This window comes from Periplaneta americana, chromosome 3, assembly GCF_040183065.1.
Source record: "Periplaneta americana isolate PAMFEO1 chromosome 3, P.americana_PAMFEO1_priV1, whole genome shotgun sequence".
Classification (NCBI taxonomy): domain Eukaryota; kingdom Metazoa; phylum Arthropoda; class Insecta; order Blattodea; family Blattidae; genus Periplaneta; species Periplaneta americana.
Window position 1 is genome coordinate 10,706,192 of NC_091119.1, and position 26,284 is coordinate 10,732,475.

At 34.1% G+C, this 26,284-nt stretch overlaps 1 protein-coding gene across 1 annotated transcript in view; it reads right to left on the reverse strand.

Annotated features, from left to right (window-relative positions):
- LOC138695791 (ethanolaminephosphotransferase 1-like) overlaps positions 1-26,284 on the reverse strand; it is a 121,828-nt gene that overhangs the window by 23,599 nt on the left and 71,945 nt on the right. The window contains exons 2-4 of the mRNA XM_069819989.1: positions 16,270-16,338; positions 7,638-7,830; positions 4,069-4,331 (exon numbers count right to left, since the gene is read on the reverse strand). Coding sequence (XP_069676090.1) covers positions 4,069-4,331; positions 7,638-7,830; positions 16,270-16,338 — 525 coding nt within the window. The remainder of the gene's footprint in view (positions 1-4,068; positions 4,332-7,637; positions 7,831-16,269; positions 16,339-26,284) is intronic.

The following is a 26,284-nucleotide window of genomic DNA, read 5'->3' on the forward strand; positions in this document are numbered from 1 at the left end:
TAAGACTGACATTTAACGAGATACCTGAATTTTAAAATAACAATACGTTTTACATCAGTGTCGCCTCAATCAAGACTAATACAATGAAGTGAAAACAAATGACTCTGCATTTATTTAAGATGGCCTTGCATAACAAATTAACAGTATTGTTATATGGATATCATTGTAATCTATATGCATATAAATGTTTATCAATATTAATATGTACAGAGAGATTGTGTGCTTGTATGAAGTAATCTCAGAAGGTACTTAACCGATTTGTATCATTCTTTCACCATTGGAAAGTGTAGCTCACCTAGATTGACATAGTCTATATAATTTACTTCCAAAAAATCGTCTGCCCAAGCATCCTGGGTTGCCAAAATCACAGAATAATATTATGTATACAAGAATAATAACTGATCACAGTAAGCAGATGAGTCAAATTTACGTGAACATAGAATATGAATTTTATAAATAATATAAATTATACATATATTTATTACAATCACACACTAACGAAAAAAAAGGGAGGGGGGGGGGGGAAATTATAATATTCGGTATAAACGGTTTTTCAGGATTGCCACAGACCCTTTAATGGTTGAAGTGATTATTTTAGGAATGATCAGGGATTCCAAAATTTTTAAGAGGTTAACAGTTAATTGTGGGATGGTATATACATTATGGTAACTCCAGAATTAATCGAGGATTGAACACAAATGCGCACTACAGTGGGATTAAAACAGATCCTTATGCGCAGAAAACTTGATATACTGTCGAAACATTTTTATTACTTAATGACGTATTTGAGTGAGTCACGGTAATCTACTGTATAGCCACATTCAAACATTATTCAGTCCACATAAAGTGCTAATTTTATGCTACATTTTAATTTCTTTTTGTCCACAGAACATTAACGATTTATCCTTTTACTAATAAGAAAACTGTAACCTAAATAGTTCTCGTAACAAGTGCAGCGTAGGGATATGGCTAGTAAATAAATAAATAGCAAACATGCTTCACAAGATTCATTCTCCAGTCTATGTGACCTAGCTCTCCTCTGTTAGATTTCAGAGTGTTGTGTATAAGGCCTCAAAACAGTTTTAGCCGACATCATATATCCACTCAAGTATACTTCGTGTAATTTTTAGTCTCAAAAACCTATTCTCTTATGATAATAACAATAACTAAATGAATAAGGAAGGAAGTTGTAATACAATATTCATGACATTTTCATAATAATATTTGGTAATTTCCTAGTACCCAGTACTCATTTCATAGGTCGTTTTTGTGTTTACACAGTGGTTCCTTTCTGAAAAGAAAAACGATAAAAATATTTTCTTTTGTCGGAAATGAACTACAACCTAAACTAACGTAACCTAACCTAACCTAAGAACACATTATCGTAGATAACGATAAAAATATTTTCTTTTGTCGGAAATGAACTACAACTAAACTAACCTAACCTAAGAACACATTATTGTAGATAACGATAAAAATATTTTCTTTTGTCGAAAATGAACTACAACTAAACTAACCTAACCTAAGAACACATTATTGTAGATAACGATAAAAATATTTTCTTTTGTCGGAAATGAACTACAACTAAACTAACCTAACCTAAGAACACATTATTGTAGATAACGATAAAAATATTTTCTTTTGTCGCAAATGAACTACAACTAAACTAACCTAACATAAGAACACATTATTGTAGATAACGATAAAAATATTTTCTTTTGTCGGAAATAAACTACAACTAAACTAACCTAACCTAAGAACACATTATTGTAGATAACGACAAAAATATTTTCTTTTGTCGGAAATGAACTACAACCTAAACTAACCTAACCTAACATTTTTATAGATAAAGATAAAAATATTTTCTTTTGTCGGAAATGAACTACAATCTAAACTAACCTAAACTAACCTAACCTAACCCAAGAACACATTATTGTAGATAACGATAAAAATATTTTCTTTTGTCGGAAATGAACTACAACCTAAACTAAACTAAACTAAACTAAACTAAACTAAACTAAACTAAACTAAACTAAACTAAACTAACCTAATCTAATCTAAGAACACATTATTGTAGATAACGATAAAAATATTTTCTTTTGTTGGAAATGAACTACAACCTAAACTAACCTAACCTAAGAACACATTGTAGATAACGATAAAAATATTTTCTTTTGTCGGAAATGAACTACAACCTAAACTAACCTAACCTAAGAACACATTATTGTAGATACGATAAAAATATTTTCTTTTGTCGGAAATGAATTACAACCTAAACTAACCTAACCTAAACCAAGAACACATTATTATAGATAACGATAAAAATATTTTCTTTTGTCGGAAATGAACTACAACCTAAACTAACCTAACCTAAGAACACATTATTGTAGACAACGATAAAAATATTTTCTTTTGTCGGAAATGAACTACAACCTAAACTAACCTAACCTAACCTAACCTAAGAAAACATTATTGTAGATAACGATAAAAATATTTTCTTTTGTCGGAAATGAACTACAACCTAAACTAACCTAACCTAAGAACACATTATTGTAGATAACGATAAAAATATTTTCTTTTGTTGGAAATGAACTACAACCTAAACTAACCTAACCTAAGAACACATTACTGTAGACAACGATAAAAATATTTTCTTTTGTCGGAAATGAACTACAATCTAAACTAACCTAACCTAACCTAAGAACACATTATTGTAGATAACGATAAAAGTATTTTATTTTGTCGGAAATGAACTACAACCTAAACTAAACTAAACTAAGAACACATTATTGTAGATAACGATAAAAATATTTTCTTTTGTCGGAAATGAACTACAACCTAAACTAACCTAACCTAACCTAAGAACATATTATTGTAGATAACGATAAAAATATTTTCTTTTGTCGAAAATAAACAACTAAACTAAACTAACCTAACCTAAGAACACATTATTGTAGACAACGATAAAAATATTTTCTTTTGTCGGAAATGAACTACAACCTAAACTAACCTAACCTAACCTAAGAACACATTATTGTAGATAACGATAAAAATATTTTCTTTTGTCGGAAATGAACTACAACCTAAACTAACCTAACATAAGAACACATTATTGTAGATAACGATAAAAATATTTTCTTTTGTCGGAAATGAACTACAACCTAAACTAACCTAACCTAACCTAAGAACACATTATTGTAGATAACGATAAAAATATTTTCTTTTGTCGGAAATGAACTACAACCTAAACTAACCTAACCTAAGAACACATTATTGTAGATAACGATAAAAATATTTTCTTTTGTCGGAAATGAACTACAACCTAAACTAACCTAACCTAAGAACACATTATTGTAGATAACGATAAAAATATTTTCTTTTGTCGGAAATGAACTACAACCTAAACTAACCTAACCTAAGAACACATTATTGTAGATAACGATAAAAATATTTTCTTTTGTCGGAAATGAACTACAACCTAAAATAACCTAACCTAACCTAACGACATATTATTGTAGATAACGATAAAAATATTTTCTTTTGTCGGAAATAAGCTACAACCTAAACTAACCTAACCTAAGAACACATTATTGTAGATAACGATAAAAATATTTTCTTTTGTCGGAAATGAACTACAACTTAAACTAAACTAACCTAACCTAACTTAAGAACACATTCTAAAATATATTACAAACTGACTAGAATCACATCTAGTAACAAACTATTAAAATTCTTTTCAGAAAGGAGTGTAAACATACCTAGGAAACTACCTAATATTTAACTATCCCAAAGAAAGTATTTCCCTTAAAAGTTAGAAACAGTAATCCGGTACAGAACAGATTTCAAATGAAAGTATATTATCTTTGAAACAATCACTGTGATACCACTGAAAGAAAAGTACCGTTTGTTACCTATTTGAATAATGAAGGCTTCAGAATTGCAGTATGTCATGTGATCATAGTCAGAAACGCTGTGCAAATGATTATTCTATCTATTTGCAAATCTGGTACAGTAATTGAAGAGTTTAGTATTCATACATTTAATACAATACAATGTGACACAACTTACCACCATAGAGGCATCATAACCCCACGGTAAGAAGAGAACCCCTGTATTATATTTCTCCCAGTGAGAGAGATAAAAATTAACAAATATATTCCACAGGCAGAAGTACATTCGAAGTGGGGATATACTGTGTACCCCGCGTCCAAACACTGAATACATGCATGTTGGAATAAGAAATGCAGTCCACGAGTCCAGCCCGTGATCAAACAGTTCACCCAATGGCCCACTCGTCTGAGTTCGTCGGGCCTGCTTGCCATCAATACCATCTGCAAAACAGAATGAACGACACTTCAGTCATATTCATCAGTCTCTCTTTTTCCTAAAAACACTTTACTGTGTTAGAGACTTTCAATCAACATTCTTTTTTTTTTATTTTATTTTTATTGGGTTATTTTACGACGCTGTATCAACATCTAGGTTATTTAGCGTCTGAATGATATGAAGGTGATAATGCTGGTGAAATGAGTCCGGGATCCAGCACCGAAAGTTACCCAGCATTTGCTAGTATTGGATTGAGGGAAAACCCCGGAAAAAACCTCAACCAGGTAACTTGCCCCGACCGGGATTCGAACCCGGGCCACCTGGTTTCGCAGCCAGACGCGCTGACCGTTACTCCACAGGTGTGGACAATCAACATTCTTAATTGTTATGGATATGGTTCTATGCTAAAACACTATTTTTCTCGAAAAGTGGATTTCTATAAAATTAGAGGTTTACAAAGCAAATACAAATTAAATGTTCTCAATACAGTAAAATCCCTCGTATCCGGCAATACCAAAACAACGGCACTTTTGGCTAGGCCAAAAAAATAGTCATTCATGTGAAAGAGAAGATCTGACGAAGATGTGAACGGTCTTCTTGATTGCACATGCCACATATTGCGTTTACTCTTTACACTGTTCACGCGTGAAAACACAGACAAAAAAACTCGTTATGTAGAGGGTAGCATCGGTACCTGTCACTTTGACCTTGCAAACAAAGCGCAGAGACCACAGTCTACTGGGTGTTCATTTCAAAGTGTGTCATGACGTCACTGTTGTGAGTCAGCGATTTGAAGCGAGTTTCAGCTTTTATGTCAGAGAAGTTGTCTATTAATCAAGGCGTTCGATCTGAACTTGAAAACGTGTACGGTATGACTTGAACGTCGTAGCAACAGATGGCGGTCTGTACGGTCTGTGTGCTACCATCACCTCTTTCGAACTGTGTTTTGCCCGGCCAAGTCGTACGTAGGGTATTTGTTATCATCGGTTGTGTACGGCAACATTCCACAACACAAATCAAATGTTCCGTGTCCATGTTGACCGTCGAAGTTAATGGCAACAAATACGTAAGTAATCGTCTTAACCCTCTCCCCATATCCCGACAGTAAGGAAAAAAATTCACCCCAGTACGTGTTTCCAAACAGTTCACACTACTGGAGTTACCGTACCTATCGGTAAGTACTCTTCAGAATGAACGCCGTACTTGCTAGGCAACTTCTCTTGCACATAGGTAATACGCCTCTGCGGAAGTGTAGGAAGATTGAATTCTCTAGGCTCATCGGCTAGCCACATGACGGCATACAGCGAGCCATGACACACTTTGAACTGAACACGCAGTAGTACTACTGTACATACAATCACGAAGCTTGAGGTGATTTTTTGCACTTATTGCGATACAATGCTCCAAACGGTTAGCAACTGAGAGTACCAGGAACAATAGACTGTGCGATAGTAGTGATCCTAGTGGCTAGCAACTAAAGTTCATTGGATGCATATTCCTTATACGTATTGAGCTTCGTGACTGTATGTACTAGACTGTGCAAAGACGATATCTTTCAATACGGATATCCTGAACTAGCACAAACAGATAGCGCGCGTGTACTTTGAGGGATGCGCTTTGCGTGTGCATTTGTTTTCCGGTATATAAACATTGAGGATTTACGTAGTATATTAGTACATTAAATACTCGTAAAAATAACTCAAAATGCCAAATTTTTGTTGTGTTCCTATATTTAAAAACCAGGGAAAGCCTTTTATCTTCATTCAGGTCCCGAAATATTTTGAATATATGCTTTAAACCTTAAAAAACTTAACCAGTTAAATTGCGCCTCGAAAGTGCTAGCTATTAAACCAAAATAACTACTTCAAGTAAGGAATTGTTGGCTACAGTTTCATTTTGGAAGAGGGAAAAGAAAAATTAATAAAAGCATATGCAACCTCGGCAGCAAGCTATGTTAGTTTAGATTATATTCAGTACTTCTACAAGTCTTCGAAGTTTACGCCAGCATTTTACGCCTGCAGTAAACTTTCGATTAACTGGGATGTTTATTATCCAGGACGACAGTGAATAATGTTTTTAATGTGCTGTACACTAATTATTAAAACCATGTTTTTACTTAAAATTTTCAAAATCATCCTACATAATATTCAAAACTGCATGTTCCTAACCTACAAAACACAGGAATAATCGTGATACTACTGCGATCATATTATATCATCTCATCAAACACTGCATTTGATCTTTCTGCAATTAGAGAAAAAAAATACGAGGAATTCAATCTCGATAGTCCCATCCCTATAAAAAAAAAAAACAAATTGGTGGCTGCATATCCTGTTTTACAATACTAATGATTAAAGAGGTAATATTCACCTTCGACAAAGTTCCTATTTTTTTTTATGTTTATTCCTGCACCTCGTTCTCAAAGTTCTCGTTTAGGTTAATGAATATTGAATTTACTCGTATCTATATTCTGCATACTGCAGATTTCCCCATCCATTTCTTAAGGGGAATCGCTCAATATTATGCAAGTTTACGCTATTAATTACTGTAAATTAAATTATGATGTAAGAAAATACTGAATTATATTAAAATATACTAGGTTACACAAAAAATTATAAATATAATTTGACACGCACAGAAAACCAACAAGCAGGAGAACGTAATCAACTGTAGCATATGACATAATATTGCCCTACAACATGCTGTGCTGCATGGAACGCTCCTGCCATCTAACGGTAAAACTTCGCATAAGATATCTCTATTTAACACTTAACTCGCCCGTTTCGAAGGAGTGTTGGAAACATCTAAATAAGAAAGTGTGAAATTCTCTGTTCCTACAGTGTATTAAAATTTCATTCGAGTGATGGACAGTAACATGGCTATTACCGCTAAGCACTGCTGTTGCACAATGGATTCCGCGAAACGCAAGCGACATGTTCTTACGCTCAAATCATCGAGCGCTACTGCATAGTCTTTATAGTTGCGACGTTGGCTACACTACTCTTCACGTCATATGACTGCTATTTAAAATTGTCATAAGGTTACGAAAACTTTTCGTATTTTTTATGCTATTATGTATTATTATATTACAATAATTATGAACTGATGAATGTACATGACCGTATTCAATATTTATTTGAAATTATCTACATGAAAATTACTAAATGTTTGTGCAGTATAGTGTGTCTTTGCATAACCTAAAAAAGTATTTTCCAATTATCCGGCACTGGCTTTGTCCCCACAGTTACCGGATACGAGGAATTCTACTGTACTACAAAATATACTGAAATTGTCATAAACTTTGCACTTACCTAAAGTATATGCTAAAAATATATTTAGGGCTGCTACAGCCCACACCCATCGTGGGATTGCAGGAACCTCTGGATGTTCATCACTTGATGCGTAGAAGTCATAGTCATAATACGAAAACATCAAGAAATTGAGGACCGTGAACAGGAATCCAGCAAACGTTAACAGATTTGGTGCAACCCATTTTGGACACCACTGAAATTAATAAAGATATAAGATAAAGTAATGGAAAATCCTTCACATAATTTTTCTTATGACATCCTAGCATTATAAACAGGTTATTACTACATCGAAAATCAAGCGTAAGTGGCTTATTATAGCACGCGTGTCGTTAAAAGCAATGCCGTATTTGCTATGATGTAATAATAGAACTCTTGCTATCTTGGTTATTGCGTCTACGCACATTCTAACAAGAAATGAAATGCAGGACAGAAGGTAACGTATCATTTATTTCCAATCTTTAACAATTTTGTATTACTTTTGTAATATCACATAAAACAGTTATGTGGTTCAGAGAAATTATATTAACAAAATAAAAGAACATTTGTAACATAACCTGCAAGGTCATCCATTACGCTTTACTCAACGCCAAGGCCAGGCGCAAATACACGATACGAACATATCAAGACAATATTTGTCAGCTATAGATCCCGAATTGAATTTCTGTCATATTTCTTTCCTACAATTTATAATGCTAAGATGCCATAAAGTGTTGATTAAATGTGAAGCACAGGAACGCCATTTCATAATTTCAATTAAGAAACATGCCAAACGAATTATCTTTGCACCAAAAAGCGGATGCTCCCTGGACCAAAAATACACAAATTCAATCTTCTAACACGATTTTTTTGTTTGAATACTTTCGTTTTATAGTTTATTTCAGCTATTTTAAAAAGATAATAAGTGGCGTTCCTGTAATTCACAATTACCAAAAAACATTCACTCATGCCATGATCATAAGGATTATCCATTTGTTGCATTTGTACAGAGACAGTTCAATTATAGGGAGGGAAAGAGTATAATCACAGTCTAGTATATACAGTCACGAAGGTCAAAACGTAGTAAATATGCATACATAGATAGTTGCTAACCACTAGGATCGCTAATATCGCCTCTTTACAGACAATTATTTTAGTTTAATTCTGCTACACAGTTTATTTCAGTATTTAATTAATAGTTCATAGTATTTTGTTGTTTAATTTGTAAATAACTCTTGTATACATGTAACTCTCATCTAAATCAAATTGTTGAATTCTTTCTAAGTTCATGCATATGTATATACACTTTTTGCTGGTTGAGTGGAAGAGAAGGCCTTACGGCCTTAACTCTGCTAGCTAAAATAAATCATTATTATTATTATTATTATTATTATTATTATTATTATTATTATTATTATTAATGTGAAATAGTACTGGCACAGTCAATTGTTCCTAGCACCCTCACAACTCAAGCTTCGTGACTGTATATACTAGACTGTGGTATAATCAAGGTGGTCAATCCTCTCTCAATCGCAATAACTCCTGCAGTTCTCTCACTTTGAGGAGAAATGGGTCTTATTTTGAATGGCCACCACTAAATTTTTTTTATTTTCTCATTGTACCACTACAAGGATGACATATTGTGATGATGCAAAAAAAAAAAATAATAAATAAATTTGTACTAATTACGACGATATTTCATAATGAAGTCAGTGGCGGCTTGTAACCAAATATTCGCAACTTATCTCGCAAACGGCTCGTTTGTAGACCCATGGAACTTTTTTGCTTCTATTAACGTATACTTTCAACCGTTTCAGTTTTGCGCTATTAATTTTTATACTTACTTACTTACAAATGGCTTTTAAGGAACCCGAAGGTTCATTGCCGCCCTCACATAAGCCCGCCAGCGGTCCCTACCCTGTGCAAGATTAATCCAGTCTCTATCATCATACCCCACCTCCCTCAAATCCATTTTAATATTATCCTCCCATCTACGTCTCGGCCTCCCTAAAGGTCTTTTTCCCTCCGGTCTCCCAACTAACATTCTATATGCATTTCTGGGTTCGTCCATACGTGCTACATGCCCTGCCCATCTCAAACGTCTGGATTTAATGTTTCTAATTATGTCAGGTGAAGAATAAAATGCGTGAAGTTCTGTGTTGTGTAACTTTCTCCATTCTCCTGTAACTTCATCCCGCTTAGCCCCAAATATTTTCCTAAGCACCTTATTCTCAAACACCCTTAACCTATGTTCCTCTCTCAGAGTGAAAGTCCAAGTTTCACAACCATACGAAACGGTAATATAACTGTTTTATAAATTCTAACTTTCAGATTTTTGGACAGCAGACTGAATGATAAGAGCTTCTCAACCGAATAATAACACGCATTTCCCATATTTATCCTGTATAAAATATGGTGTACGCATAGATACGCAAATCGTACTCTCAGCTATAATATGAACGATTGTTGGTATCGTAAGTCGTTTCGGGTGATATTCAAAGACATTTCGCTAGCCCGCGTTACGAGCGTGCTAACTAGCCCCGGCTATCGACTGGTTACTTTTACGGGAATCATATGATATATCGCTAACACTGGTTTATGAATACGAAAAAGGTTTAGTTCGCTGATCATCCACCGGAAGCCCGCGCTAAGAATGTCTATGAATACGGCCCTTCATGTTTATGCCTTTTTAAATTGGCGATTTTTACGGAATTACAATAGAACTTGGTTATAACGACATCCAAGGGACCTTGAAAATTATATTGTTATAAACGAGTGTCGTAGTAACCGAGATTCACATTATCAATCTAGAGAGGTGGAAAATGAAAAATAACAAACTTAATTAGACTTATTTTAGGTTTATGTATTGACTTTTAAGCCTACAATGAACAAAAATAAAATACACGTTGGCCTAGAATTATAAATACAGTATTCTGTATTTAAAAAGTTTGTTCAGTACTTACTCACCAAACTACTTTACTTAGAAGTGAAGCAATCAGTCATTTTACTCTGTTGTCTTCTACTTGCCCAATACACACTTTCTAGGGCTAAATTACGTTCTATGTACATAATTTCAGTTGCAATTTCACTGCTTCCTTCCCTAGCTTCATAGAACATATCTTAAAAGAATTTATTTCAGTCACTGACTTCACAGCATATGTTTAAGGTGCTACACCTTTACATTACATATTCAAAAGACGTATGAACGTTTTCGTTGGTCTACGCCAACATCATCAGATACGAAGTACATTTCAGCAATATCAATGCTCTCTACATAATATCTACAAATACAAAACATATTTAGTGGCATGCAAAATGAGACATATTAAAAACCACCACTGCTATGATACACATTGACATTCTATATGACTGCCTTGATTGTCACTTACTTAAAATACACGTATAGATTACAAAAAATATTGATTTACATATATATATATATATATATATATATATATACACATTGACATTCTATATGACTGCCTTGATTGTCACTTACTTAAAATACACGTATAGATTACAAAAAATATTGATTTACATATATATATATATATATATATATATATATATATATATATACACATTGACATTCTATATGACTGCCTTGATTGTCACTTACTTAAAATACACGTATAGATTACAAAAAATATTGATTTACATATATATATATATATATATATATATATACACATTGACATTCTATATGACTGCCTTGATTGTCACTTACTTAAAATACACGTATAGATTACAAAAAATATTGATTTACATATATATATTGATTTACATATATATATATTGATTTACATATACATATGTATATATGTAAATCAATATATATATATATATATATATATATATATGTATATATGTAAATCAATATATATATATATGTAAATCAATATTTTTTGTAATCTATACGTGTATTTTAAGTAAGTGACAATCAAGGCAGTCATATAGAATGTCAATGTGTATCACAGCAATGTCGGTTTTTAATATGTCTCATTTTGCATGCCACTAAGTATGTTTTGTATTTGTACATATTATGTAGAGAGCATTGATATTGCTGAAATGTACTTCGTATCTGATTATGTTGGCGTAGACCAACGAAAACGTTCATACGTCTTTTAAATATGTAATGTAAAGGTGTAGCACCTTAAACATATGCTGTGAAGTCAGTGACTGAAATAAATACTTTTAAGATACAATATAGACTTCTCTGAAAATTAAAAATGAATTGCAAAATATTTCATAGAACATGTTCATAATTCTAATGACTTCTAAAGCGTCACTCACTTCTTTTAGTGCCCATACTACGTTAAAATGCGTGCACTTCGTGAAAACTTCCTGTCGAAACTGATCTAACACCGTATGAATTCGGGCAGGTTACAATGGGGTGGGGAATCCGCCTGCATTCCAGAGGTCTATGACAGAAGGAGACTGTAAAGAATTTGTCAGGGTCAGATTTCAACAAAATATATCTTAAAATACTTTGGTTCTTAGAAAATCTTATTCCAAACTGAGGTTGAAAGTGACGTTATATGCGAGGTAGACGGATATGCGTTTGTCGTATTAAGCAAGATAGGAGAGCATATTATGTCTCATGGGGAATTAGTTGGACCACAGAATATTTGACGTTATAGGCGAGGTGTCGCACAAAACGAGGTCGCTATAACCAAGTTCTACTGTACGTAAAATTTAACGCATTATAACAAGAAAACTAATAGATTTAAACGAGAACAGTATCTCCTATTCCTCTATACATATATATTTGTTCGAGGAATTACAGTTGTAAGGTTTTCTGCTGTCCGATTTCACATGGAATGTCCCATACTAGGTTAGCATAAAGGTTACAAAAATAATACAATATTAATGACCATGATGATAACGATAACACAGAAACATGGCATTCTGTGCAGATGCCCGGCGGCAGCTGATCCTGCGATATTGCTACTGGTTTTCATCAGTTGCCTGCACAGAATGCGAGGGAATGCTCTGTAATACATTACTTATAAATAGTAAATAATATTTTGCAATTATACAAATTTTAAGTTTATAATGGATCAAATTTATTGCTGTACACGCTGGCAGTGTTAATGTATCTGGAAACATGAGAAAGAAATTTAAATGTTTATTGTAGAAAGTTTATTCCTCATACCTTCCACAGAAACAAGAAAACTAAAATTTATGAAAGATTCACATGTTGTATAACTTTTTAAAAACCTTGCATAGAAATACAGAATCAAGATTGTGGCATCAGGAATATAAACTGTGACATCTGAAATAGGTAATCATAATTTTTCCCGTAATTATTTCTAGTATTCATTGGGCAGAAATTTATATGAACGTAATAATAATAATAATAATAATAATAATAATAATAATAATAATACTTACTAGCTTTTAAGGAACCCGGAGGTTCATTGCCGCCCTCACATAAGCCCGCCATTGGTCCCTATCCTGAGCAAAATTAATCCAATCTCTACCATCATATCCCACCTCCCTCAAATCCATTATAATATTATCCTCCCATCTACGTTTCGGCCTCCCCAAAGATCTTTTTCCCTCCGACCTCCCAACTAACACTCTATATGCATTTCTGGATTCGCCCATACGTGCTACATGCTCTGCCCATCTCAAACGTCTGGATTTAATGTTCCTAATTATGTCAGGTGAAGAATACAATGCGTGCAGTTCTGCGTTGTGTAACTTTCTCCATTCTCCTGTAACTTCATCCCGCTTAGCCCCAAATATTTTCCTAACAATCTTATTCTCAAACACCCTTAATCTCTGTTCCTCTCTCAAAGTGAGAGTCCATGTTTCACAATCATACAGAACAACCGGTAATATAACTGTTTTATAAATTCTATCAGATTTTTTGAAAGGAGACTAGATGATAAAAGCTTCTCAACGAATAATAATAGGCATTTCCCATATTTATTCTGTGTTTAATTTCCTCCCTCGTGTCATTTATATTTGTTACTGTTGCTCCAATATATTTGAATTTTTCCACCTCTTTGAAGGACAAATCTCCAATTTTTATAGTTCCATTTCGTACAATATTCTGGTCACGAGACATAACCATATACTTAGTCTTTTCGGGACTTACTTCCAATCCTATTTCTTTACTTGCTTCCAGTAGAATTTCTGCGTTTTCCCTAATCGTTTGTGTATTTTCTCCTAACATATTCACGTCATCCGCATAGACAAGAAGATGATGTAACCCATTCAATTCCAAACCGTCTCTGTTATCCTGAACTTTCCTAATGGCATATTCTAGAGCGAAGTTAAAAAGTAAAGATGATAGTGCATGTCCTTGCTTTAGCCCGCAGTAATAATAATAATAATAATAATAATAATAATAATAATAATAATAATAATAATAATAATAATAATAATAATGCCAACATAATATGAACATTATTCAGCATAGTTGATTATTTTTATCCAATATAAACGAATACATCAGTATGAACCAAGACTCATGTGTAGCGAGATAATGATTTTTGCTTTATATAAATGAAGGCCATTTACATAACCTTGAGAACGGGAGAAGCATGACACTTATCTGTTTGCTCGCAGGTTGCAGCTGTGGAAAGTAGGTCAGTCGCAGCTTCGGTTTCAATTCTATGTATGGTAGAATAATATACACAATCTCGATAAGAACAACCCATTAGAGAGTTCGCATAGACGCATTCATAGACATTCTTAGCGCGGGCTTCCGGTGGATGATCAGCGAACTAACGTTTTTCGTATTCATAAACCAGTGTTAGCGATACGATATGATATGAATCCTGTACAAGTAATCAGTCGATAGCCGGGGCTAGTTTAGCGCGCTCGTAGCGTGGGATAGCGAAATGTCTATGAATAGCACCCATAGATTTTATATTATGATTAAAATAATATACCTATAATGGAACTTAAAACGTAAGTAATATGAAATTGAATGTGAAATTTCAAAACGGGCACATCTTTGAAAAGTAAAACTGTTCAGGAATAAAAAATAATAAAATAAAATAAACTTGTTTAATTTTAAACCCTTGTACCCAGAAGATATATCATTATGACTCGTGACGGGAATATTGTACGAATTGGAAATATAAAAATTGGAAATTTATCTTTTGAATAGGTGGAGAAGTTCAAATATCTTGGAGCAACAGTAACAAATATAAATGATACTCGGGAGGAAATTAAATGCAGAATAAATATGGGAAATGCCTGTTAATATTCGGCTGAGAAGCTTTTTATCATCCAGTCTACTGTCAAAAAATCTGAAAGTTAGAATTTATAAAACAGTTATATTACCGGTTGTTCTGTATAGTTGTGAAACTTGGACTCTCGCTTGGAGAGAGGAACATAGGTTAAGGGTATTTGAGAATAAGGTGCTTAGGAAAACATTTGGGGCTAAGAGGGATGAAGTTACAGGAGAATGGAGAAAGTTACACAACACAGAACTGCACGCATTGTATTCTTCACCTGACATAATTAGGAACATTAAATCCAGACGTTTGAGATGGGCAGGGCATGTAGCACGTATGGGCGAATCCAGAAATGCATATAGAGTGTTAGTTGAGAGGCCGGAGGGAAAAAGACCTTTAGGGAGGCCGAGACGTAGATGGGAAGATAATATTAAAATGGATTTGAGGGAGGTGGGATATGATGATAGAGAATGGATTAATCTTGCTCTGGATAGGGACCAATGGCGGGCTTATGTGAGGGCGGCAATGAACCCCCGGGTTCCTTAAAAGCCAGTAAGTAAGTAAGTATTATCATATACTTATTTTTCGTTTTTATTTTGGAGCTGTGCCCTTTTCGAAATGGATGGACAATGTTTCTATAAATAAGCAAGATTTTGAACACAAAAGTGGTTAAATAGTAACACAAGGTATAATATACAAAAAGAACATGTATTCATTAACAAATATTAGATGACAATGAATATTTTACGAAAAGTAACATAGGAAAATCAATCGGAAGTCCTCTTAAGGCATGTCATCGGCCGCCATAGATGGTCATTGCAATATTTCCTAGTAAAACTCTTTGAATTCTGAAGATATGGTTGATCGGAACTTTGCCATTGTAAGATGGATAGTCTGTAGCGGAGTGCGACAATCTTTTACTTTTGAAAGACTGAAAATTTCTACAGTGTCGTATTTTGCAATCACTTCACCTGATTTTTCTGCGGTAAATACGAGGATAACTGAAATGTTAACATCCTCGTTCTTTGGTACTTGTTTTCCATAGCTTCTCATAGAAAGCGGTTTTACTTTAAAGTTGAGGTGAGACCATTTTTGAAGTCGATTATCTCATCTGTATTGACTTGTATTATGCCAAATTTACTGGTGGCACTTGAGCTCTTGATGAGATTGACATACTACGTCTTTTTCTCACAAAACTATATGTAGATGTAATTAGAGTCCCTACATATCAGTGAAAAAACCGATAAGCCAAAAAATTCGACATGTGCCCTTTTCGAAATTGAGTATTCAGTTATACTAAATTAATTCCAAAAATGTCTTCTTCCAATTATTTAAAAGTGTAAACATTAGCCCACTTGTCTTCATTCAAAACTATAAAAATAATTATGTAAGCTGTTATTAGTTAATTATGGTCCAGTAGCATGCAAATTTCGTCTTTCAAACTGTATATCGGTACTTACTTCTACAACACGATTCCAAAATGGGTGCATCACATATATACTGAGCGGACTTGTATCCAAGGCGCTATACTGAAACAAAGAAAACATATTTTAAAATCATATTATAGTCATGTGCAGCACTTGTTTTTCCTCCAATCTCAGTTAAATTTTACACAGAAGTCCACAAAAGCATGTGAAGTAAACTGACACATAATATGTTTTCTTCTGCTATTGAAAGTATTAAAATCAGCATGTGTTGAAAACGTGATAAGTTTTAAAAAATTGAAAAATTAACAACTAAAAGGGTACTTTTTTTTTCTCAAAAAGTAATTGCAAAAATATGAAAATCGTTTGTTACATTTCACATACATCTATCAGGAATAAATTAAATATAAATTTAAAGGAAAATTTTATTTATTTATTTATTTAACCTGGTAGAGATAAGGCCATCAGGCCTTCTCTTCTCCTCTACCAGGGGATTACAACTACAATATAAAGAATACAATTACAGTTATAATTACAATTAATATTGAATTTACAAATACAATAAAAATCAAAGTACTAAAAGATTAACAGACTAATAAAAGCTAGACAGTTCATTGTAAAAATTAAGAAGAGAGAATTTTTTTTATTAACTAAGTAAAAATTAAACCTACTCTACGCAGTAAGAAAATGCTTAATAAGTTTGCTTTTGAACGCTACTAAATTCCGACAGTCTCTGATGTCACTGGGTAGGGTATTCCACAAGCGCGAGAGCGAGATTGTGTATGATGATGAATACGATGATGTCTTATGTGTTGGTATGGATAGTATGAGGCTATTTTGCGTGTGTGTGAAGAGATTATGATATGATGACAAGTAACTGAAACGGGAGGCAAGGTAGGTAGGTGTAGAGGTGTGAAGGACTTGGAAAAGGAGAACAAGAGAATGAAAATTTCTACGTTCGTTAAGCCATAGCCATAGCCAATTATGTAAACTTTGAAAATTGGGACAATTATATTCAGCATTAAAAAAATAATTATAAGTAAACTAACTGGAATATTAAAGGGACTACATGACTACATTGTAAGAAATATGTGGTAAAAGTTTCAGATGAAGTGGTGTAAAAATGTAGAAGTTAGAAATTTCGCAGATCCATAGCCTTAGCCAATAAACTTATAATAATAATAATAATAATAATAATAATAATAATAATAATAATAATAATGATTTATTTTAGCTGGCAGAGTTAAGGCCGTAAGGCCTTCTCTTCCACACAACCAGCAAAAAGTGTATATACATATGCATGAACTTACAAAGAATTCAACAATTTGATTTAGATGAGAGTTACATATATACAAGAGTTATTTACGAATTAAACAACAAAATACTATGAACTATTAATTAAACACTGAAATAAACTGTGTAGCAGAATTAAACTAAAATACATAGAATGTTAATATATTTCAAATTATATTAGATAATAGAAAGAGATTATTATGAGACAATTTTGAAAATGCAGCACAATCAGGATGATGTCTAAAGAAAAAAAGCAACAGTGTAGTCTGTAATATTTTAAATCAGTATGATTGGAGTGAAATGCTAATAAGGTTATCTTTTAAGCTGTTCTTAAAGGTGTTTGTTGTCTTGCAGCCCCTAATACTTTGTGACAAGGAATTCCATTGACGCGAGGTGGATATTGTAAAAGATGAGGAATAACAAGATGTTCTATGAAGAGGTATATTTAGCGTGCCACAGATAAGTGATCTGGTATTTACGTAGTGGTTAGAGTATAGATAAGAGAAACGAGACGAAAGGTAATTTGGTGTTGAGGTGTGCAGAATTCGAAAGAGTAAAGACAAAGAGTGTAAAGTTCTGCGTTCTTTTTTTAGTCGGAGCCACGAGAGACTTGCGAAGGACGGTGATATGTGATCATATCGTCGGATGTTGCACACGTATCTGATGCACATATTCTGAGCTCGCTGTAACTTGACTGACAGTTCAGAACTTAGATCACTTAACAAAACGTCACAATAATCGAAGTGCGGCATTACTAGGGTTTGTACTAGGGTAAGTTTTAGTTGCTGGGGCAAGAAGTTTCTCAAGCGACTCAAAGAGTGAAAGGAGGAACAGATTTTTTTTATCGTTTCTTTAACTTGAAAATTCCAACTTAGATTATTATCAAAAAAGAAGCTAAGATTTTTTACGACAGCCAAGATTTTTTATATAAGAGAAAGAAATTTCCAGAGCTGTCTTTAAACGTAATTCTTATGTTTACATCATTGTCCTCTCCTCCAGCACTTCATGTGAACGAGAACTATAGTACGTATCAGTTAACTACAGGCAATAACCTTTTACAGAGTTGTCACGGTTCCGTACTCTTTAAAATTGCTCTGAGAAACGAAAACTTACATTTGTTCGAATCAAATTTCTGCAAATTTAAGGGACAAAACTAAAATTCGTTCCATTATTTATTTTCATAACGCACTGCTTTGTTATCCTGGACTTTCCTAATGGCATACGAGTCTAACAAACGATTAGAGAAAACACGAGAATTTTACTTGAAGCAAGTAAAGAGATAGGTTTGGAAGTAAATCCCGACAAGACGAAGTATATGATTATGTCTCGTGACGAGAATATTGTACGAAATGGAAATACATCTTTTGAAGAGGTGGAGAAGTTCATATATCTTGGAGCAACAGTAACAAATATAAATGATACTCGGGAGGAAATCAAATACAGAATAAATATGGGAAATGCGTGTTATTATTCGGTTGAGAAGCTTTCATCATCCAGTCCGCTGTCAAAAAATCTGAAAGTTAGAATTTATAAAACAGTTATATTACCGGTTGTTCTTTATGGTTATCAAACTTGGACTCTCACTTTGAGAGAGGAACATAGGTTAAGGGTGTTTGAGAATAAGGTGCTTAGGAAAATATTTGGGGCTAAGAGGGATGAAGTTACAGGAGAATGGAGAAAGTTACACAACACAGAACTACACGCATTGTATTCTTCACCTGACATAATTAGGAACATAAATCCAGACGTTTGAGATGGGCAGGGCATGTAGCACGTATGGGCGAATCCAGAAATGCATTAGAGTGTTAGTTGGGAGGCCGGAGGGAAAAATACCTTTAGGGAGGCCGAGACGTAGATGGGAAGATAATATTAAAATGGATTTGAGGGAGGTGGGATATGATGGTAGAGACTGGATTAATCTTGCTCAGGATAGGGACCAATGGCGGGCTTATGTGAGGGCGGGTTCCTTAAAAGCCAGTAAGTAAGTAAGTAATGCACTACTCTATTAAAGTGACCGATGATATTGGGAATTTAGTCAATAGTTATCTTAAAATACGCTACTAAACGTTTAATTCAAAACTAGTTTTTCTCTAAACCTAAGCAAAAACGAGTAAAATTGTATTATTTATATTTTTTGTTTGAAATGTCTCTAAGAATAACTCCCTGAAATTAATGACATTACTTACGGTTCACCCTATATATACGCCCTATTGCGTTTAATCATATAATTTACTAACACGCCATAGCACAGAACTACAAAAAGCGAAGACATGCACCTTAACATTTCAGGAAGTCACGATCGTAGATTCGGAATCGCACATAGGTCATGGACGTTGTCAACGTGAAGCCTTGCTTGTCAATAGAGGTCTGGCGCCGTGCTGCCCTACTGAGTCCGCCTATTACAAATACTTAATTACTTACTTGCTGGCTTTTAAGGAACCCGGAGGTTCATTGCCGCCCTCACATAAACCCGCCATTGGTCTCTATCCTGAGCAAGATTAATCCATTCTCTATCATCATATCCCACCTCCCTCAAATCCATTTTAATATTATCTTCCCATCTACGTCTCGGCCTCCCTAAAGGTCTTTTTCTCTCCGGCCTCCCAACTAACACTCTATATGCATTTCTGGATTCGCCCATACATGCTACATGCCTTGCCCATCTCAAACGTCGGGATTTGTTCCTAATTATGTCCGGTGAGGAATAGAATGTGTGCAGTTCTGTGTTGTGTAACTTTCTTCATTCTCCTGTAACTTCATCCCGCTTAGCCCCAAATATTTTCCTAAGCACCTTATTCTCAAACACCTTTAACTTATGTTCCTCTCTCAAAGTGAGAGTTCAAGTTTCACAACCATACAGAACAACCGGTAATATAATAGTTTTATAAATTCCAACTTTCACATTTTTTGACAACAGACTAGATGATAAAAAGCTTATCAACCGAATAATAACAGGAATTTCCCATATTTATTCTGTGTTTAATTTCCTCCCGAGTATTATTTATATTTGTTACTGTTGCTCCAAGGTATTTGAATTTTTCCACCTCTTCAAAGGAAAAAATTTCCAATTTTTATATTTCCATTTCGTACAATATTCCCATCACGAGACATAATCATATACTTTGTCTTTTCGGGATTTATTTCCAAATCTATCTCTTTACTTGCTTCCAGTAAAATTCCCGTGTTTTCCCTAATTGTTTGTGGATTTTCTCCTAACATATTCACGTCATCCGCATAGACAAGCAGCTGATGTAACCCGTTCAATTCCAAACCCTCTCTGTTATCCTGGACTTTCCTAATGGCATACTCTAGAGCAAAGTTAAAAAGTAAAGGTGATAGTGCATCTCCTTGCTTTAGTATTACAAATACTAGATGTTTAAATGTAGCTAACTGTGTAATCAAGATGAAATAGTCAAGATCCCCAAAATAACAGTGATACTTTCTAAAATGCTATAAATAATTCATTTCTGATAACGAAATTGAGACGGTACTGTACTACAACAATATATTTATTTTTAAAGGCTCACTTCGATGAAAACTCATGTATTCAAAATATCGTTTATTGTAATAGCCTCATTTTTCCTATGAATAAAATCGAAGATCGCTGAGATGGAGAAGTTTCAGGTATGTTAAAGCCTTGCTTTTAACAACCGCGCAATGACGCGTGAGTGAGCGTGATGCGATATGCAGAAGTAAAATCTGTGTTTATTTAGAACGCTTGATTTTAATAGCCACGCGCGTGACTATTGCGCAGCGACTCTGAGCAAGACCCGCTACGTAATGCAGAATTTAACGATGCACTATAAAGTAGTATTGGTACTTCGTATATATTATATTTAACCTTGCCCTCATACATGTATGATATGATGAAATGACATCAACTATATTTGAGTAAGCATGGTGCACATTACGGTTGAGAAAGCGTGGTTTATAGCGTTACGAAGTTTAAATATTCCAATAATATCAAATAATACCTAAAGAAGGCACCTATTGAACTGCGCGCCTAGGCCTTCACACGTGCAATTTACCGTTGAAGCAGTTTTCAAGAGGCGCTGTGCTTAAATTTGTTCTGTCTTTAAAGGCTTCTGTGATCGGACATATTAAGCATTGCTTCCCACTCCACAGCTAAGTATCCAAAAACATCTGATATCAGTCGCGTATGGGAGAGGGTTAAATGTATACGAACTAGCAATACTACTTTATAGTGCATATAATTCCGACCCCAAGTAATGATACAGCCATACCCTTTATAACAGGAAATTTTCTAAAATGTTAAGGCCCATTCACAATGAAAATTAAACATAACCGTAACATAAACACAAAAGTTTGCGCCCAGGCTACCAAATGGGATCATTCACAATGATTCACATAAGCATTGACATAAATATTACCGTAAGACGTTAACATGAAAGTTTGCATACTCCAAACTTTCATGCTTATGCTTACGTGATTTGCAAACAGAACAAAAACGTGGAGCGCCGAAGTATACGACAGAATATGTGGAAATGGCAACGTTGTTATGTTTCCATGGTTACCAAGTATGTATGCTGTTATGTTTATGTTCCCATCGTGAATGATGGTATGACTTCTTGATTTTACCGTAACGTTTATATTCTTAAGTTAACGCTTACGTTATGTTTGATTTTCATCGTGTTGTATTGTAGGCCTACAACATTCGTCTTTGTATCATGAGTTCCAAAGAATAGTTTGAAGATAAATTATTTATTAACAGGTTGTGTGCGTAGTTTTCCTGTTATTTATGACGTTAGCAAAAATCGTACAAGAACAGAATTTCCAAGGAAGATGCCTGGAAATGTACTCTATCCTTTTACTGAAAATGTTTGTGGCACCCTTATTTGCACAGTAAACCAGTAGGCCTAATCTTAAATCATTAACCTCATCATCCTCCTCCTCTTGAAGAAACAGCCAACAAGGCAACAAGTGGGTCCATGTCAACACGTAACGCGCGAATTTCATGATACTCCTAGCGAGATGCACAGAATGACGGTCTGTTAAAAATCAAGACAGTGCGCGCCACGCACACGTCAAACTTTTGGTTTCACGTTGTGCCTTACCATGTTCACGTAAGCGTCATTGCTGTTAAAAACTAGGGGTGCTATTCATAGACATTTTGCAGCCCGCGCTACGAGCGTATTAAGCTAGCCCCGGCTATCCACTGGTTACTAGTACAGAATTCAAATCATATTCTATCGCTAACACTGGTTTATGAATACGAAAAACGCTGATCATCCACCGGAAGCCCGCGCTAAAAATGTCTATGAATACGGCCCCAAGTCTTTATAACAGTGGCGCCAACATACATGGGTCCGTCATATTATTATATTATTATTATTATTATTATTATTATTATTATTATTATTATTATTATTATTATTATTATTTTAGTTACGAATAAGCCCATTTAGCACTATGCAAAGTACTTAGAGGCGTTTCTTTGCCCATAGTTCAGTCAGTCTTTGGTTGTGGGCTTCTTTTCTCTCTTCAGTCCATGTTTTTCCAGTCTTTTTCGTCGGTTTTTCCTCTTTGTCAAATTGCCATTTTATGAACTTTGATTCCAAAGATCTCTCTATTTAAGATGTCTTCTTATGTAATCCCTGCTATTTTAAGTCATTTTGTATTTCACCAATCCATTTTCTAGTATCTGTTTGTGCTTCACTCATATTTTCATAAAATTCAACTATTTGTTTTGTGAGTCTGTCGGGATTCATTCTTTTGATATGTCCGTAAAATTTTAACCCTTTTTTTTCTAATTTCACTATGAATGTCTGTATTGTTCACCTATGACTTTTGGGCCTAAAATTTTCCTTAAGATTTTGCATTCTTTTTTCTCAATGTTTTGGACATTTGCTTTTCTATTCAAAATTAACATTTCAAGAGACATTCTGGTTTAAACGTGTTTATAATGTCTTAATTTTGTATGTTTGGATATGCAATTTTTATTGTAAATATTTTCAATGAGCTGAAATGCTGTCTCCATTTTTTTGGCATCTAATTTCGTTCGCATTTGTTTCAACTCCATTTTCCTAATCATTTCGCCGAGGTATTTACATTGTGGAACTCGTTTCATTTTACCAAATACCTTGCTATAATAATACCGGACAGCTGTATACTAGTAGCATTGGCGTGAGTGCGAAATGTCCCGGACCTGACATCCAGCGGAGGGGGATGGAATTACGTTCACACATACAAATATTATCATAGCGGGATTCGGACTATTGTTTAAAACGTGAGTTACTAATGTGGAATAATATATGAAACACTTAAGAAATGTTGAATAGTATTTAATGTAAAATTATTCCCTTATATCAGAGCTGCATATTATGAGAATATTGCATATTTCATATTACTTTCTGTAATTATTAATTGTTACATATTTTTTCTTTGCTTTAGTGAGACAAAATCAGTTCTGACATTAGGAATGAATTTACAATAATGCTTTATATACCCATTGCTGACAACTGCAAAAATAAAAATGGTAGTATTCTGATGCTTGTAATAATTACTAGTAAAGGCATGTAGACAACAATAAAACTTAATTTGCTAAAACCTTAACACTTCCAATATATTTGAACTTCTATTCATTTATTAGGCCTAAATAAAAAAGCTAATTATTATTGTTCTATCAACACAGAGACAAAGGCATTAGGCCTAATAACGAATTTTGTTGACTCACGTTTTATGAACTGTCGGAAATCGAAAGTACGATTTGAAGCAATTTGTAATGCTGTAATTTTGTAGCATTTATAAACAGCACATAGACACCCTGACATTTTAACACAGCACTAATTAATAACGGTCTTACTAATAAAAACTCTATATACAGACGTTTAACTGTCTTATACAATGAGTAGCTCGTTTATAAGTCGTATATAAATTCCTGACTAATAATCACTACATACGTCGTGTATAACAGTATGACTGTTACACAGCTACGTCATAGTTTCGTCATTACTTCGTTACGAAAGGTAATAGAATATCTGAGGTTCTCTATTGCATCCGGTAGAGGGCTCTAGTGTGGCGTGTTAAATATCGATAGTACAACTGGCTCTAATCGATTACCACACTACATTTTGGTCAAAGAGTACAAGCTACAGCAATATTATTCTTATTATTCTGTGCTCTTTGGTTTGTTCTTCTGTGGTTACAAGGTAACCATCATCATAAAATGACAGTCGATACGAACAGCTGTTAGAGGGGCGGCCATTTTTTCGCTATATATAACGCTTAAACAAGGGGTTTCGTGTATATAACTACTGCAAAGCAGTTCCCATTGTATAGTTACAGCCTGTTTATACGTCCATAGCTTGTTCACGGTTTATTAGTAATGTTTTCTGTCTCAACTCTGCATAAGTCTCGTATAAAAACTATATACAGTTTATTAGTAAGACTGTAAGACTATTAACTAGCCCAGCAACAATATACATTGTAGTTGATTACAGCTTGTTTCGCGAGTATCTCTACAAAATTTCTTGGTATATGGCTAGATGAACATTTAAAATGGTCCGTACACCTTCAAGAACTAGGGAAAAAATTAAGTAAAATTTGCTTTGCCTTGCGATTACTAATAAGAGCATCATCTATTGAATCTGCTCGCACATTGTACTTTGCATACTTTCACTCTACCCTAACGTATGGTATAATCTTTTGGGGTAATTCACCCAATGCAATCCAAATATTTAAACTACAAAAGAGAGCTATTAGAGCCATAGTTCAAGTGTCTCAAACTACCAGCTGCAGACCATTCTTCAAAAAATTACATATCTTGCCATTGCCCTATATTTATATTTATGAAACCTTACATTTTATCAAATATAATTAGCATAGCTTTCCTACAAATTCAGACACACACCAGTACAATACAAGAAATAAAGGTAATATTTTTATTGAAAGTTTTAACACAACTCTATATAAAAACAGTTTCATTCATGCTGGTCTTCTTATGTACAATAGCCTACCAAATTATCTTAAAGAAATATCTGCACATCAGAAATTTAAGAAAGCTCTTTATAAAATTTTAATCAAAAACTGCTTTTACAGTATGAATGAATTTATTGAAAATTGTCATAACTGAATAGAAAGAACGCCTTACTTCAAAAAACTTCACTTCCTCTTTTCCAGATCCTGACGAGAAGTATGCCTTCTCATGAAAGACGCGATGGTTAAAATTGACTCCTGACTTCAAGAAATACTGCAAACAGAACTTATATCCGAAATCGACGGACCTGTGGTTTTCTTCAATCAAGTTCCAAGCTTTTCATATTTTTATTTGTGTTGCATTTAATTATAATTATTACTTTTATGTATATTATGTAAGTATTAGCCTAGATCATATATGTAACAGATATGTCGGGCTTATAGGCTTTGAGGTTAACAACTTTTGTCAGGTTTACTACGCTGCCATCTAGTTGTTACATAAGGAGGCTTTGAGGTTAACAACTTTTGTCAGGTTTACTACGCTGCCATCTAGTTGTTACATAAGGAGTCACGTCATAATTCTCATTTGAATTGCATTAGCTACTGTGCTGCCATCTCGTGTTCGTTTACGGCGGACGGGTGGCGATCCTGGCGGTTGTTCTCTTCAAAGTGCTGCCGATTTCAACGTGGCGAGGAGTTATCTGTTACATATATGATCTATGGTATTAGTTTGTAAATATGATATGTCCCATATCATGTATATGAGCAGTGGATGTAATAAATGATTATGATTATTATGATTATGATTACACCGGCAGGTAGG